This window comes from Leucoraja erinacea, chromosome 23 (genome assembly GCF_028641065.1).
Source record: "Leucoraja erinacea ecotype New England chromosome 23, Leri_hhj_1, whole genome shotgun sequence".
Taxonomy (NCBI): domain Eukaryota; kingdom Metazoa; phylum Chordata; class Chondrichthyes; order Rajiformes; family Rajidae; genus Leucoraja; species Leucoraja erinaceus.
The window spans coordinates 20295590-20312396 of record NC_073399.1 but is presented as its reverse complement, the minus strand read 5'-3'; the positions used below and the strand labels follow the sequence as shown (position 1 = coordinate 20312396).

The 16807-nt window shown below is 42.7% G+C and overlaps 1 protein-coding gene and 1 long non-coding RNA gene across 3 annotated transcripts; one reads left to right on the top strand and one right to left on the bottom strand.

The window, feature by feature from the left end:
• Positions 1-317: 317 nt before the first annotated feature.
• On the bottom strand, positions 318-5069 carry LOC129708369 (uncharacterized). Of its 2 annotated transcripts, none has more exons than XR_008725332.1 (2): positions 4932-5069; positions 318-724 (listed from the first exon to the last, which is right to left on the bottom strand). It is a non-coding gene; the product is annotated as an uncharacterized LOC129708369 (long non-coding RNA). The 2 variants fall into 2 exon arrangements; XR_008725333.1 differs by having other exon boundaries at positions 4907-5036.
• gsdf (gonadal somatic cell derived factor) lies at positions 4658-16279 on the top strand. The gene is made up of 2 exons (XM_055654058.1): positions 4658-5316; positions 15260-16279. The coding sequence occupies exons 1-2, from the start codon at positions 5058-5060 to the stop codon at positions 15616-15618; spliced, it is 618 nt and encodes a 205-aa protein (XP_055510033.1). The 5' UTR covers positions 4658-5057; the 3' UTR covers positions 15619-16279.
• Positions 16280-16807: the final 528 nt, after the last annotated feature.

The window sequence follows — 16807 nt, the reverse complement described above, 5'->3', positions numbered from 1 at the left end:
AAAAAAGTTATGGCCATTTTCATACTCAGAAATTAGCATCTTGTTCCCTATTGCTTTTTCATTGACTTAACACAAAAGCGGTGATCGAGGACAGTCAAAAGCCCATAACTTTCTTAAAAATTAAGAGAACTGAATGAAATTTTCAGTTATTATAGATTTAAGCATTCTGAAACAAATATGAAACATCTTACTTGGATGACCTGAAATTAAAGCATATAATTAGTTGGTTACTTAATTGTAGCTAATTACAAAATTGACTGTTGTGACGGAAATAGTAATAAACACCCAGACTGCCTTGAAAATTCAAAAATGTGATATTCTCAAGATCAGAACTTTAATATTATTGTATTATATGCTTATAGGTCCGCAACAGATAGGTAAATAAATTAAATTTCTAGCAATAAACCAAGTCTTTATGGAGAAGATCAGTTGCTAGCTGGTACATTGGCATATCATAATCAGTAGCATTATCATACTCCTCAGATTGTAACCAATAAGCAACTCTGTACACCTTGTTTTTCCCCAACTTTTCAATGTTGGCATTGTAAACTACAGGTTTTTGCTCTTCAAACCACGCATGACATGCCTTTCTGCCCATTACTTTCCCATTACGAATGTCCTGTAGATTCATCACATTTGTAGTTATCTCTGCGATTGCTGTCTAAATCAGTCTCTTTTGCTGGGCATTTGGATTGACAATTTTGTATTTCTTCTTCGGAGATATCTATTTAAAATGTAAAGGGAAAAAAACACTGATCAGCATTGACAGAAACAAGTTATTATTTGCAGTTTTAGAAAAAAAGGTAGAAATGATAAAGTTAAACACTAAAACAAATAGTAAATACCCAACAAAAAAATCATATTCATAAATTCAATTTCTAAACATCTATCAATTTCTTAAGAAAAGGCTAAATTTTTAAAATAGCCTTTAGTATCCAAATACCAAACTAATACCACTCACACAAGAATTCACAATATAATATGATTTTTAAATCTCACTGTCATTACCTTATATGACTAATGGAAGAAATTTAATGTTTAATTCCCATAAATTAATCTAGAAATATCCACTCTCAATATAATCAAAATTATTATTTTTTGCGCAGTACATGTGACTAAAGCTGTTGTGAATATTTAGTATAAAATTATTGATTATGGATAGATAATTAAACAAAATGTAATCGATTTAGATGCTCTTATGACATGATTGTCCAAAATAAATGAGGATTAAATAATCTTGCGAGTGGGTGTTTCTGGAATGCGGTCGATTGGAACGTTGCCATTGCTGTGAATTTTAACCCCATATCAGCAGGAAAGACATGGCCGAATCTTCTGGGGACTAAAAAACATTTTTGCGGTGTAAAATTAGACTAAAGCCACCACAAGAAGCAAGATTAAATGTGAAATAAACGACTTACCGTTTGTTTTGTCCTGATATTGCGATCCAACACTTTGTAGGCGTTGAGGGCGTTAGAAGTCGCATTTTACTTTAACCCAACTATTAAATTGTCCAGCGATTTAAGAAAAAAAATGGGAACGTAAGTCCGATCGATTTTTCTTCATCGACTAGCAGCCTGGGGAAATCCCTCTCCGACAAACGATACAAACCTGCATTTTAATCCCGCCCACCCCCCACCTCAAAGGCGCCAAAGTCGTGCACATAGCCCGTGGCAGATCTGCAGCACCGCTGAAGGTAGGTTTTGTAACATCGCTATAATATGGGGAAGTGTGAGGTCATGCATTCGATCAGAGGAGTCAAACGGTAGATTAACTAAGTGGTATGGGTGTGTAAAGAAGGTCCAGGTAATCTAGTGCACGAACCACACAAATTTAGCAGGCAGATGCAGTGAGCAAAAAAGTGGGCAAGTGGTATGTTGGACTTTATTGAAAAGGAGTTCGAGTTTACAAAATCGGGATGATTTGTTACAATTGTACAGGGTATTGCTGAGGCCACACCTGGAGTACCTTGTACGGTTTTCGTCCCCTCACTTAAGACAGGATAACATTGCAGGCAGTCCTAAAGTGATTCACCAAGCGTGGGATGAGAAGGTTGAGCAATCATAAATAGCTAAAGAAGTTGGAACTTGTATTCCTTGATTCCTTGGAATTTTGAATAACGAGGAGTGATTTGATTGACACAAGATAGATGCTTTAGGAGCTTGATAGGAGAGATGTTGAGATGAGAAATTAAACCAGGGTATACGGAGTGAATGGCAAGACGCTAGGGAGTGTTATTGAACAGAGAAACCATGGGACACAAGTACATAAATCCTTGAAAGTGCCGACAGTTATTCAGGGTGGTGAAGATGGCTTTGGAACACTTGCTTTCATTAGCTGTGCCATTGAGTACAGAAGTTGGAGCATCATGTTACAGGTGCAGAAAACAGGGCATACACAGTGAAAAGCAAGACGTTAGGGAGTGTTATTGAACAGAGAACCCATGGGATACAAATTACAAGTACATAATTCCTTGAAGGTGACGACTGTTCTTCTGGATGGTGAATAAGGCTTTTGGCACGCTTGCTTTCATTAGCTGTGCCATTGAGTACAGAAGTTGGAACATCATGTTACAGTTGTAGAAATATTGCGAGCTGTAATTTTGACAGCTTATTTTATTATCATATACACCAGGGGGAATGGACATTCCTTGTTCACATGAAGCTCAGAGTAACCATCATTACTCCATGATAAATACAACAATAAATACGATAAAGAGTGCAAAATAATGCAAAATTGCAGTGCAAAACAAACTCCAATGGAGTGCAAAAAAAACAATTAGTACAATAATGGATTAACTGAATGCGCACCATGGGAAGGGGATATTAAAGAGGTGATTGGTTTAAATAGCAATGGGGAAGAAGCTGTTCTTACTGTAAGTCTGGATGTCTGAGCCATCAAGTTCCTGCATCATGTCCCAAAAGATAGAAGAGAGAAGAGGGAATGGCCAGGATGGCAAACATCCTTGATGATATTTCCAGCCTTCCTGATGCAACGCATCATGAAGACGGACTGAATGGAGGAAGGAAGAGATCATCAACTTGGGAGTTGTGTGTACATGTGCATGGTGCCTGTGTGGGTGTGTGAGAGTCAGAGTCAATGTGTGCGTGCACGTGTATACGTGTTGTGTGTGAAAGAACAAAAATCTGAATGAGTGAGTTGCTGAGGGAATATTACTGTAGGGTGTACATGTGTATGTAAATGGGTGTATGTTAGAATGTGATAATACAAGAGTTACTGAGAAAAGCTGAGGCAGCGAGAAGTGTGAGAGTCATGCGTGCTATCACAGTGGATGTGGTGTGAGTCTGTGACTGGATATGTTTGAGCCTTTCTGTGATTAAATATGCGATGAGTTTCTATACCTTAAACACTGCTACCCTCCAGGTCATTAGCATAAAGAGTATATAATCCGAAGGACAAAGAACCAACCACCTGGCATTAGACATGAGGGACTGGTTAGAGCACTCACCTTGACATATCTTGTCAGTTTGTTGGCTTTTCTGCACCATTGATTCAAGCTTTAGGGTGAATCACTCCTGAGCAGCTCTGAGTCACAGAGATCAGAAACAAGACCTTTATGTCAACCAGAAAGTATCTATCCACACTAATCCCACTAACCAGCACTTGGTCTATAGCCATCTAGTTAAATGCTCATCCAGATGATTCTTAAATGTTATCTACCATAGTTCTGCTCACCTTACCATCCAGTTAATATAATTCTCAGAACAAAGACTAGCCTCATAAACATCAAAAACGGCAACAAAATTGTAAACATTACTTCCTACATTCATGTCCAAATGTTAATGTATTTAACAAATTGTACATTCCTCAGCACTGATCCCTGTGATATACCACGTCACAAGCTTCCAATCACAAAAGCAATCTTCTTACATCATTTTGTATCTTTGATCAATTGTGGATCCTACATTGGATCCCATGGGCTCTAACATCTTGAGCCAGTTTCCCATGTGGGATCTTGTCAAAGGTCTTCCAAAAGTCCATGAAAACTACATCTACTACACTGGACACTCTAACTCCTCACAGTCACTGCCCCGATAACCTTGTTTACATCTTATCCACCTGGGCACCCCAGTTTTACCCCTAATTTCCCTGCAGCTTAACAAGCTTCTTCTGTCTCCTTCCCAATTCTGACAAAGGGTCCCTGACCTCAAACACCAACTCCTCCTCGTCTCTTGTTTAAGAAGGAACTGCAGATGCTGGAAAATCGAAGGTTGACAAAGATGCTGGAAAAACTCAGCGGGTGAGGCAGCATCTATGGAGCGAAGGAAATAGACAACGTGTCGGGTCGAAACCCTTCTTCAGACTGAAGAAGGGTTTTGACCCAAAATAGTTCCGTTCTAGCACTGAGCTGGCAAGAACGAGTGCAGAGATCTCCCAGGATGTTGCCAGGACTTTATTATTTAGCGCACAGAGACTGCGTGGTGATCTTACTGTATCAAATCATACGAGAAATAGATAGGATGAATGGAGTATTTTTCTCCAGGGTAGGAGAAGCAAAAACGCGAGAGTGAAAATTAAGGTGAAAATGTTGACGTTTGACTCCCCTCCTTGGGGAGCAACCTTTCCACACTAACGAGCTGTTAGGGAACGAGCTGTCAGCGAAAGTAGTTAAGGCAGGTACTATAACAACATTAAAAAAACATTTGGACAGGTACATGGGTAGAAAGGTTTAGAGGGAGATGGATGGGGCTTATTGGTCGGCGTGGACGTTGGGCTTGTTTCCGTGCGGTGTGACTCCAAATCGAAGTAGTGCAGAGCACTATGAAAGTTATTAATGGAACAACGTCATCCCTCGGGATGCCGAGCTCCTGGTGCCGTGGAGTAAGGAGCGGTGCAGCGCCGGGCAAGCGTGCGCCAGTTATGCTCTGCTGTTGACAGTCGTAGCTACCTCTGCCAGTGGATTCCACACATACCGCAGTTGCAGCCCCAGCGCGGCCCCCGGCCTGGGAGGGCGGCCGCTCCTGCGGAAACCCAGGCTGCCAATCACCCGCCGCTTCGCTGGGTCCCTAGTGCTGCACCGCCCGCACGGTTCCGGGAGCATGGGCCGAGCCTGCCCGTGGGGGCCGTACAGCCTGTGGTTGCTCGCCGCCTGCTTCGGCACACACGACGCGGGCGCGGCTCCAGCGTCTGCGGCCCCGGCTCCTTGCCTCAGCCCAAGCGAGCAGCGCAGATTCTCTGAACATCCCCGGAGGATCCCTCCCACTAACGAGTGCATGTTGAACTGTACCGTGCGGACGTACATGAAAATCCTCCGACAGCAGAAAAGAATGACGGTCCGCCTACACAACTCAGTGACAGGTAAACAGACGGGGACGCGTACATACACACACGACACAAATACAGACAGGTATACCCAGATAGAGACAGATAGACATAAACGTGGCACAGGCATATAAACTCAGACACATGAACATACGAACGCACATAGATGCACACGTGGACAGACAGACAGATAGATACACACAATTGACCATCGACAGAAACACATGCACAGAAAGATAAACACACAGACGCAGTCACACACAGGCAGAAATATACAGGAAGACAAATAGGTACAGATACATAGACATACACACATAAACACACGCACATACAGACAGACATGTGCAGATGCATTCACACATATAGAAACACAAACAGATCACTATCAGGACACACACACACACAGCACATGTGTAAATACAGTGTACTGACACTGATTTGGCTGCCAGTAAGGAGGAAATACGAGCCCTGATGATTTTGTTGTATAATTGTTAACAGCTTTTACATAACTTGCATAACTTACTTTGAATTCCCTCTTCTGGAACATGGTGAACATTAAGTTGGTATCTAGGGAGGAGGAGAAAGTTCCTGGCCTTTGGATGCAGTAGGGATGGGTAAATATATTGAATTGTAGGGGTTAAGAGGAACTGACACTGAAGGTAGATCTTAACTCAGGTTTGAATATTTTACAGGACAATAGCAACAGTAAAACTAATTTAACACAAATACTAACTGCAAGCAAGGTCACAGACTGCTCTGAGGGACAAGTTGAACCGAAGCCTTGCTATCTATTGCAAGTGGAGTTCACAGGTCAAAGGGCAGTTCCAGGTGAAGCTGACCCTCTGGCAATGAAATAATATTTTCTTTTCCTATCAGGGAAAATAACGGCAATTATAAAGACCTTTAAAGAACATTGTAGTCCTTTCTTTAGAGTGATCAAGCCTAAGCCCCAGCCTGTATACCAGTGAGGGCCCGATGTTCCCTTCCCACTCTGCATTTCTCCACTATTCTGCATGGATCTTCCAGGCTCCTGCCCCAGATCAAATCCCTGGCGGAAATCCCTGGGCAGCTCTCCATCCCAGCATGCCCTACATTTGCTGAACTGTGGTGAAGGCACCCTTGCTGATGTGTGGTAAAGGTGCAGACAGAGAGATTATTGTACCTTCTTTAGTCACAGGTGAGGCATCAGAAAGCAGGAGTGGCTAATGTTGTGCCTTTATTTAAGAAGATCTGCAAAGAAGCCAGGGAGCTACAGATCGGTGAGCCTAATATCAGTGATGGGAAAATTATCAGACGGGACTCAGGGACAGGATCGGCCAGCATTTGGAAAGGCAAGGACCGATTAAGAATAGGCAGTGAGGCTTTGTGTGTGGGAAATCGTTGTACAAAAATGACTGCATTTTCGAATAGGCGACCAAGGGTATTGACGAGGGCAGGGTGGTAGATGTTGTCTATGTTGACTTTGGCAAGGCCTTTGTCTAGGTCCTAAAACAAGAGTTGAGTGTTTTATATTGTCATATAAATGAAGCAATGAAATTCTTGTAGTGCACAATAGGTTGGTCCAGAAGATAAGATCACTTGGGTACCAGGGAGATCGAGGCAATTGGAGACATAATTTGCTTGGTGGTAAGAAGCAGATGGTGAAATGTGAAAGGTTGTGTTTCAGACTGGAGGTCTGTGACCAATAGTGTGCCACATGCATTGGTGCTGGATCCACTGTTTGTCATCTATAGTAACAATTTAGATGAGAATGCAGATGCCATGTTTAGTAAATTTTCAGATATCAACGTTGGTGGTATAGTGAGCAGTGAAAAAAATTATCTAAGGTTGCAAAAGGAACTGGATCATCTGCCAAAGTGGACAAAGGAATGGCAGAAGGAATTTAACTTAGACAATGGAAGGTTCGAGTGCCCTGACCGCAGGAGAACAAAAAAGGGAAGAATATTGAACTTTTTTTGTGATGTGATGCATTTTAGAAAGTTAAACCAGGGCAGGACACACACAGTAAATGGTAGAGCCCCAGAGAGTGTTGTAGAACAGAGAGGGCTGAGGGGTGCAAGTGCATAGTACCCTAAAAATGGGACTCAGATTGAAGTTGGGATGTCATGTTGCAGTTGTATAAGATGTTGGTGAGACCGCATTTAGAATACTGTGTTTAGTTCTGGGCAAAGCTATAGGAAAGATATTGTCAAGCTTGAAAGGGTTCAGAGAAGATTTACGAGGATGTTGCCAGGACTAGAGAGTGTGAGCTATAGGGAGAGGTTGAGTAGGCTGGGTGTCTATTCCTTGGAGCGCAGGAGGATGAGGGCATGATCTTATAGTTCAAGCTTCAAGGTTTGTTTATTGCCACATGTACCAATTAAGGTCCAATGAAATTCAAATTGCCATACAGTCATACCAATAAAGAGCAACAAGACACCCAAATAAATTTTGAACATGAATTCCCACATTGCTCACTGTGATGGAAGGCAAAAAAAGTTCAATCTTCTTCTCTTTTTTGTTCTCCCGCGGTCGGGACACTAGAACCTTCCGTTGTCGGGGCGATCTTGACTCTCGCAACTGGCGGTCGAGCCCTCCGCATCAGGGCGATCAAGCTCCCGCATCGGGGGGGATCTCAGCTCCCTGCGCTGGGTGATCGGACTCCCGAGTTGGGGCTGATCGAACCTCCTGCGGCTTGGAACTGACCGACATCAGTCCTTACCCGAGACTGTGAGCTCCTCGATGTTGAAATCCGCAGGCCGGGGTTGGAGCGTCGATCCCATGCAAGGGATCACAGGCTCCTATGGTAAATCCACAGCCCCACGGTGGGGCTCAAAGTCAGTCTATGATCTAGAAAAAAATTGCATCTCCAGCAAGGTTAGAGATTGAAAAAAGTTTCCTCTGACCCCCCCATCCCCCACATAAAACATACAAGAGAACACAAAAACATGCTCTTTAACACATACTTAAAATAACAAAATGGAAAGGACAGACAGACTGTTGATGAGGCAGCCATTGCCGGTGTATAAAATCATGAAAGGAATAGATGCACTGTCTCTTGCCCAGAGTAGGGGAATAGAGGACCAGAGGGCATAAGTTCAGGGTGAAGGGGAAAATAATTAATATGAATCTGAGGGGTAACTTTTTCACACAAAGGGTGGTGAGTGTATGGAACAAGCTGGCAGAGGAGGTAGTTGAGGCTGGGACTATCCCAACGTTTAAGAAACAGTTACACAGGTACATAGATAGGACAGGTTTGGAGGGATATGGACCAAGTGCAGGCAGGTGGGACTGGTGTAGGTGGGCCATGTTGGCCGGTGTGGGCAAGTTGGGCCAAAGGGCCTGTATCCACATTATCACTCTATGACTCCATGACAGGATGATGAAGAAGGCAATATATGCGCTGTGCTTCAGCAGTTGAGACATTGAGTACAGGAGTTGGAGCATCATGTTACAGTGGTTTAAAACACATTGGGAGTTTTGGGTGCAGTTCTAGCCACCATAAAATAGGAAGGATGTGATTAAGCTAGAGAGGCTACAGAACAGATCCACAAGGATGTTGCCTTGACTGAAGGGCTTGATTTTTCAGGACAGATTGGATAGACTGGGCCTATTGTCCCTGGAACAAAGGAGCTGACGGATGCTATGATAAAGTTATATAATCTAATGGAAGGCACAGATAAAAAGACTATCATAAAAGATTATAAAAGATAATCTATCCTATCTATGCCTTGGACAACTTAGCTATGGGGAAACTTTTCTTACTATCTACCCTCTTCATGTTTTTCATAATTTTCATTGAATTGTACCACACAGAAACAGCCCACCTCATACATATGACCCTGATCCATATTCATGCTAATCTCATTTGTCTGCATTAGACTTGTATCCTTCTACACCTTTCCTATCCAAGTACCAGTCCAAATGAAAGTTTAATGTAGTACTAGAATCTGCATCTATCACCTCCTCTGGCTACTCGTTCTAGATAGCCACCACACTCTCTGAAAAAACATACACCATCGTTTTTCTTTAAATGTCTCCCTGCCAGCTTAAACCTGTGCCCTCTAGTTGAATTTAAAACTAGAGGGCGCAGGTTTAAGCTGACCAGGGAGACATTTAAAGGAAAATGATGGGGTATGTTTTTCAGAGAGTGTGGTTTTCCTGGGAAAAAAACTATGATAAAAGATAATCTATCCTGTCTATGGCCCTCAATTTTATAATAGGTTTACCCGTCAGCTTCCCTACATTCAGTGAAAATAAACCCAGCACATCCAATCTCGACGTATAACTACAGCCCTCCATTCCAGGCATCATCCTGATGAATCTTTTCTGCACTCTCCTATTATTACAACATCCTTCCTGTAGTGTGGTGACCAGAACTGTGCATAATATTCCAAGTGTGGTCTATCCAATGTTTTGTACAACTGCAACATGACATCCCAACATATACTCAATTACTCAGCCTATGAAGCCAAACACATCAAATGCCTTCTTCACTACTCTAGCCACCTGTGGTGCCACATTCTGGGGGCTATAGACTTGCACCCCAAGTCGCTCTGTACTTCCCAATATACAAACTTCACAAGTCCCAATATACAAGTTCACAAGGGATGGGGAGTGAGAACGGAGCTACAGGATATAAAAGAGACCCTGGTGCGAGCCTCATCTGTAGTCGAAGAGGGGAACTGCCGTTCCCTAAAGAATGAGGACATCGCCGTTGTCCTGGGTGAAATCTTCAGCACTGCTCCGGGTGTTATGAGGTCTTTTGCCTTTGCTGTATCCAGTGCTGGTTATGGTTGGCAACTGGCCTTGGGTAGCAAGGGTTAGCAACTGGCCTTGTGGACAGAACACAAGTATTCAGCTAAAGAATTGCCATGCCTATGCTTGGTTTATCAATGTAAAGTACCTTGAGAGCACATTGAGAGCACCTAATGCAGTGCACAAGATTTGAAGAGGTACATGTGAACCTCTGTCTCATCTGAACGGACTGCTTAGATCCCTGGATGGAAATGAGGGAGGAGGTTTTATAGAAAATTCCATTATAAAGACAAAATGTCTTAATGGAGGAAAGAGGATTAAGGACTGGAGAATTTAAGACTAGCAACATAAAAGCGATTTTTCCTGCAGGATTTCAAAAATAAACGTCTTTTCAATAGCAATAAGTTTATTTTGTTACTGCAAGCTAAAAATACCAAATGCTATGTTACATTGTTTATTAGAGTACTGCTGCACAAGTGTCAGTAGAAGTGATGGCTTGTTAATTCCAGTGAGCACCCACAGTGAAAGTAGCAGCTGTGTGGCAAAGAGATAATGGTGCCTGATTACTGCAGGGATGTAACATTGTACTGTTTAAATCCAATGCAGTTTTTTTTTTGCCTATCAATTTCTGAGGTAACTTTAAAGTGGTTTCTAGTTTGTAATCAAAATGGTTTATAACCAATTTGGTCCACGTACTACAAATACTGATTGATCATATTATATCCAATTTGTGTAATGAAAGAGGCGTTATAACAGAATCACCTGTACTCTAATTTTGTTCCCATTGTTAAGTGTTTCAGTATTGAAGGAGTTAATAGCTCCTAGCCAGTTTTGACATTAATACAATTAAATACCATTAAATCTCTCCTACCCCTTGTTTGCATGGAGAATATTGCCTCCACATTTGCACTAGCCGATGGGTAAATAATGCACAGCTTGTATTATACTTACTTTAGGAATCATTTATTCTGCATGCTTGGCACTTTTCCAGTTTTATTTTCCCCTTTTTTTATTGCTTTTGTAATAAACAGCAAACTAGATTGGAGAAGCCATGAATCCTTGCTGCTTATTTGCATTTTACAAGACAAGCACTGATTACATCAAAACAAATTTTCCCAAAGGAACTCAAAATCAGTAAGTCAAAAGTATTAAGTAATGTATTTTAACCTTTTGGAAACATTGTTATTAAGAAAAGCAATGTTTGAGATTATTCCCCAATTGCTCCAATTTATCTCCCCAAATATAATTTTTTATATTCCTAATTTAATTATTTTCCTCATCCATTTCACTGATGCCAATTTTGTTTTGAAATCTTGGCATCTCATACCCTGAATAGAGACACTCCTACTTCTGACAACATGACCTGGATTCCACGTGGCCATTGTGGACTCCAGTTCCCTCCCTCTCCCTCTCCCTCAATTCTAAATGAAAGAAATAAGAAGACAAGATGAAACCAAACTCCATGATTTTGTTTCCTGTAGAAGCTTCACAAATAACTGAACAACTTAGAATAAACAGTTAATTTCCATGATGAAAACTTTTAATACGTAATCCAAACAATAAAAAATGGATCAGGCACAACACGTACAACTTCTGAAAGAGACACTGCCTGTTATGACACTGCCACAAGATCCGTTTCAAATCAGTTTCACAATGAGTTGTAAAATCATTTAGTTAGTCACATCCCATTCCTGTAGAATATAGGATTAATATTTGAATATCTTCCAACATAGATTTAACAAACAAGTGGCTGATTTTTCAATGATTCACACAGGTTAAGTCACAGGTTGTCACTGCCTCATGCAATATTTTAAACTCACAGCTCATCCAAGCACTTTAAACACAATACAATGTCTTAATACAGACTAAATTACTCCTGAGACCTCATCTACATCTCTGACTCCAAGCAGTGTCTCCCTTATCCATGAATGATCGTACCTTTTCCCTAGTTACTCTCTTGTTTTTAATGTACATATAAAAAGACTGGGGATTTTCTTTAATCTGACAATAACAACTTCCAATGAAACATCAGTCACCTATCCAGGCTCATTTCCCAATATAATCCAGTATAGTTCTACCCGAAGTTGAAGCCTGTATCAGTGTTCCTCTCCAAATAGGATTCTTGTATCTAATTTTCATGTCTCAGGGAACCCCTACATAAAAATCATTATATATCTTTATTAATTTCTTTCTTTCTCTTTCATAAACCTGAAGTTCATGGCAAAAATAATATATTTTTCTGATAACTGCTTGTTCAAGAGCACAGACAGGACTGATGGAGACCGTGCATGCGTTAACTCGAGTGAGTCACTTGATACACAAATCCGTCAAGTACAGCTCCTGTTCACTATCCACTAAAGGCCGTTTCACACTGGCGCCGTATAGACGTCGCTAAATATATTCCCTATGATTATTATACTTTTAAATGATATAACAAGTTGAAGACTTTATTATAATACCCAAGAATTTTCCAAGAATATTCCGTACGTGTATTATAAAATTATGAATAAGAAATTAAACATAAAAATGAATCAAAATGCATTTACATATGATTAGCCTATTTATCACTTTTTCTCTCGGAACCCCTAGCGACCTCTCGCGGAACCTTAGCGTTCCGGGGAACTCCGGTTGAGAAACGCTGACCTAGACGGACTGATTGGATTACTGAGGTGAAACCAAGTGGAATTTGGGGCTGCCCACCACCACTGACCACACAGTGGCAGCAGAGAGCAGCTGGAGACATCTGTGAAACAGATACCAAACTTTCCAACTGTTGCCTCTACTGATGACCATTCACTGCTGCTAGAAGCAAACCAGGCAACTGCACTGGGCCACTGCACTGCTTGTGTTAGACTGAGGGACAATGTAATGTCCATTTAAATTTAAAAAACTTCTGGTAATTCACCGAATCTGGTCAATCTGTGAGCTGCAGCAAACCACAGCTTAACCCTCTGACAGGAGCTGATGTCCTTTGAGAAGGGAAACCTGCCGTCTACACCATCTGGTCTGGTATGGTTGTCTCTTACCGAATGGCGGTGCAGGCTCGAAGGGCCAAATGGGCTCCTACTGTACCTATTTTCTATAATCCCATTTACCATTGACTTGAATGTAAAGGACATAAAGTAAGGGCTGAGAACGCAGCCTTGCAGGGTATCGGTGTTAAGTATTATTGTGGAAGATCTCGTCGCCTTTCCGCACTGGTTGCGGTCTATTGGTTGGGAAGTCAAAAATCCAGTTGCAGAGGGGGGTGCTGAGTCGTTGATCCAGGTGTTTGGAGATGAGTTTGGTTGGAATTATGGCGTTGAAGGCAGAGCTACAATCAAATGATTAGTTTGATATAGGTGTCCTTATTATTCAGATGTTCCAGGGATCCAGAGATATGACATCCGCTGTGGACCGTTTGCAACAGTAGGCAAACTGCAGTGGATCAAGGCTGACTGGGAAGCTAGAGTTAATGTGCACCATGACCACCTCTCACTTCATTAGGGTGGATGTCAGAGCCACTGGATGGTAGTCATTAAGGCACAAAAGGCTGGAGTAACTCAGAGGGTCAGGCAGCATCTCCGGAGAAAAGGAATAGTTAACATTTCAGGTCGAGACCTTTCTTCAGACTGAGAGTCAGGGGGAAGGGGAACTGGAGATGTAGGCGGTACTTAGGATACGTTACCTTGCTTTTGTTTGGCACTGGGAAGATGGTGGTCTTTTTAAGGCAGGTTGGGACCTCAGGTTGGTGTAGCTAGGACTTAAAGATCTCCGCAAATACTCCTGCCAGCTGATCCAACCAGGTTCTGAGAACATGGCTGGGGACTTGTTTTCCGCGAGTTCACTCTCCGGAAGGCCGATCTGACATATGTGACGGTGACAGTTCATTGCATCCTATGTGATGGTGATAAATTCCACTCTAACTCCAATTACAAGTTTGAAATTGACACCACTGTAGTGGGCCAGTTCTCAAACAATGACAAGGAGCATAGGAAGGTGATAGAAGGTATAGTAGCTGTTGTCAAGGCAACAACCTTTGGTACATGTTAGAGTGTGGGGTGGGTGATACCATTCCACTGACCTGTTTAAAACCACCATAGAATGCTGTGAGTTTGTCAGGGAGAAATGTGTTCTTGTAAGCGATACTACCCAACTTTGCTTTGTACTCCTTATAGCCTGCGAGCTTTGCGATAATGGATGTGTGTCCATGTGGTCACCCTGGAACTCTAGCATGGTCTGAAATTCCCTTTTGGTACCTCTGAGGGCTTTGTGAATGTCCTACTTATATCCCCTATATAAGTCTGCATCATCAGAGTTGAACCCCACATACTTTGCCATCACCAGGGAGCTGATAACATGGTTCATTAATAGTTTCCAGTTGGGAAACTCTAGGATTGATATATTTGGTATGCAGATCACATATTGACTTGTGAGAGGAGGGATAGAAAGAGGCGATTAAAAAGTAAATGGCGGATGGAGAAGCGGAGAGGTGGGAGATGAGTGGAAGGGGGAGAGGAAAGGTATAGAGAGTTCAATGTTCACCCTTCCTTGATCTCACTATCTTCCATGTCCTTTGCTCTGGTCAACACTGATGGGAAGTACTCATTCAGTACCTCTGTCCATTTCCTCTGCTCCAGGCATAACTTCCCTTCTTTATCCTTGAAGGGGGCTGCCCTCTCCCAACTTACCGTCTTGTTTTCAATGTGTATGTAAAATGGTATGGGAGCTTCTTTAATCCTGCTCACCAAGAACACTTCATGGGACCCTTCATTCTTCCATGTATATTTATTGTTTGTGAAGTTCTGTGTTAATGTAACACGCTTTGGCAAGGAAGCAAAACATTTCTCAAATCGGGATTTTAATATTCTCCCTATGTGTGCCCCATTGCAATGCAGACAAGCACAACAGCAGGAGGCAATGTAGCAATGGCCAGATTGGCTTTTGGTGAAACGAGCCAACCCAAAGCATTAACTGTGTTTGTCTCTCCACAGATGCTGCCTGACCTGATGAGCAGTTCCAGCATTTTCAGTTTTAATTTCAGGTTTACAGCCACTGCAGCATCCTGCTGTGTCTATGACATTGGTGGTGGGATGGGTGTTGGGCAGGACATTGCTGATCTTCTACAGAATGCTGGGTGGGGTACACTCCTTCTGCTTAACTGGATGAGTCCAGTGTATGGGCATTGTCCCACGGGGGCAACCTCTGATGCAAGCTGGGATGATATGATTGACAGATCTTCCTGTCTTCTCTCGTCCCACAGCCAGTGAGAATGAGTACTGCTGGCCCTCCTACTTGCGCTGTTGGAACGGTGAGCAGCTGGACAAAGCCTTTGTGTTCTTGGACACGGATGAGGGAAAAGTCAACGCGTCTGCGAGTTACGGACTGAGCTCAGCCACAGCAACGTCAGCCCACGGAGTGCAGGTGGCACCGCAGGCTGCCAGCTCCGTCATGAGCGAGCTGTGCGGCATCAAGTTCGACACAACAACCCTCTTCAAAACCACAGCCAGTAACTTCTGCGTGCAGGTCACCTGTCAGGACACTATTTCCACCTCATGTGGCTCACTGAACACCACCCTGAAGTGTCCGCCGTTCTTGGCGACCGTGTGGTCCAGGTTCTAGCAGCCTGTGTGCTGAGGGATGGATGGTGGACACTGTCCGCAGTGAACTTAACACAGCAACACTTTCTAAAACTATTTTTTTGTTGAACAGAAGAGTCAAAATATTTAGAACTGTTACAAAATGGTGCCCCAGAAATGCTGGGTGCCCCTCATTTTACAGAGAGGACAAATTATTTTTTTTATAAATCCTTGTTTTGTGTATGTCTGTGAATTCAACACAAGGCACTAGATCAGTTCTTGACGCTGCTGAACATCTGTCAAGCAGTCAGTGCAAGTCAACATCAAAACGGGACGGCCCCACCAAAGGGGAGACTCAAGTACAGGAGATGAGCTCCCCAGTACACTCCTGGGGCCTAGTGCGGAGGATGATACACAGGGGCATTTTTGAAAGATCAGACTGTGAGTGTGTGTTTGGCTGACAAGACAGATCTGATCGGTCAGAGAGTCTGACCATTATCCATGTTGATGTGGGCAGGTGGGCTACACCAAGCTGAGTGTAGAGTAGTTACTGATGGGAAGTGGGGCAGGGATTTGTTTAGAAACTCCAGGAATGCACATCTAGTGTTCGCAAGTGAATCCAGTGAAAACACATTGCACAACACTGAATCCACTCTGGTGGATATTTGCTTAGTCTAGTGCAATATAGTATATTTCTCTCTGAATCCAGCGTGGTGCAGCATATTTTTCACGATTCCCTTTTGATCCAGTGCATATCCCTCTGATTCCAGTGAGGTGTAATGTATTACTTCATAAAACTATCCAACCCTCGCCCTGCTCACTGGACTAGAGGAGCTCATGGCAATTGTTTTGAGCAGTCGTTCCTGGTCAACATTTTGCCAACTTGATCTCAGCATTATAGTTCCTACACAGGAAGTGCATCAGCAGAGCTTGCCCAAATGTTACACTCCTGGTAACCATGTGAACCAAGTGGTTATGATTCAGTACGTGCTGGGAGGTTGGAGGGAGGGGGCTCATATGGTGCGGAAAGCATAGGTATTCAGCTGTTTTAAATAGATGAATGTCACATGTAAATCCCAAACACTTTAACTCTGTAGTATGAAGTGCAACTGAACACAGAGTTCATTACAACAACTGCAAAGCATGCCTTAAACCTCTGCGAAAATGATGTTTCCTGATATTAGGGATGTGGGAAATTGTTGGACCATTCAGCCCCACTAATGGGCTGACAT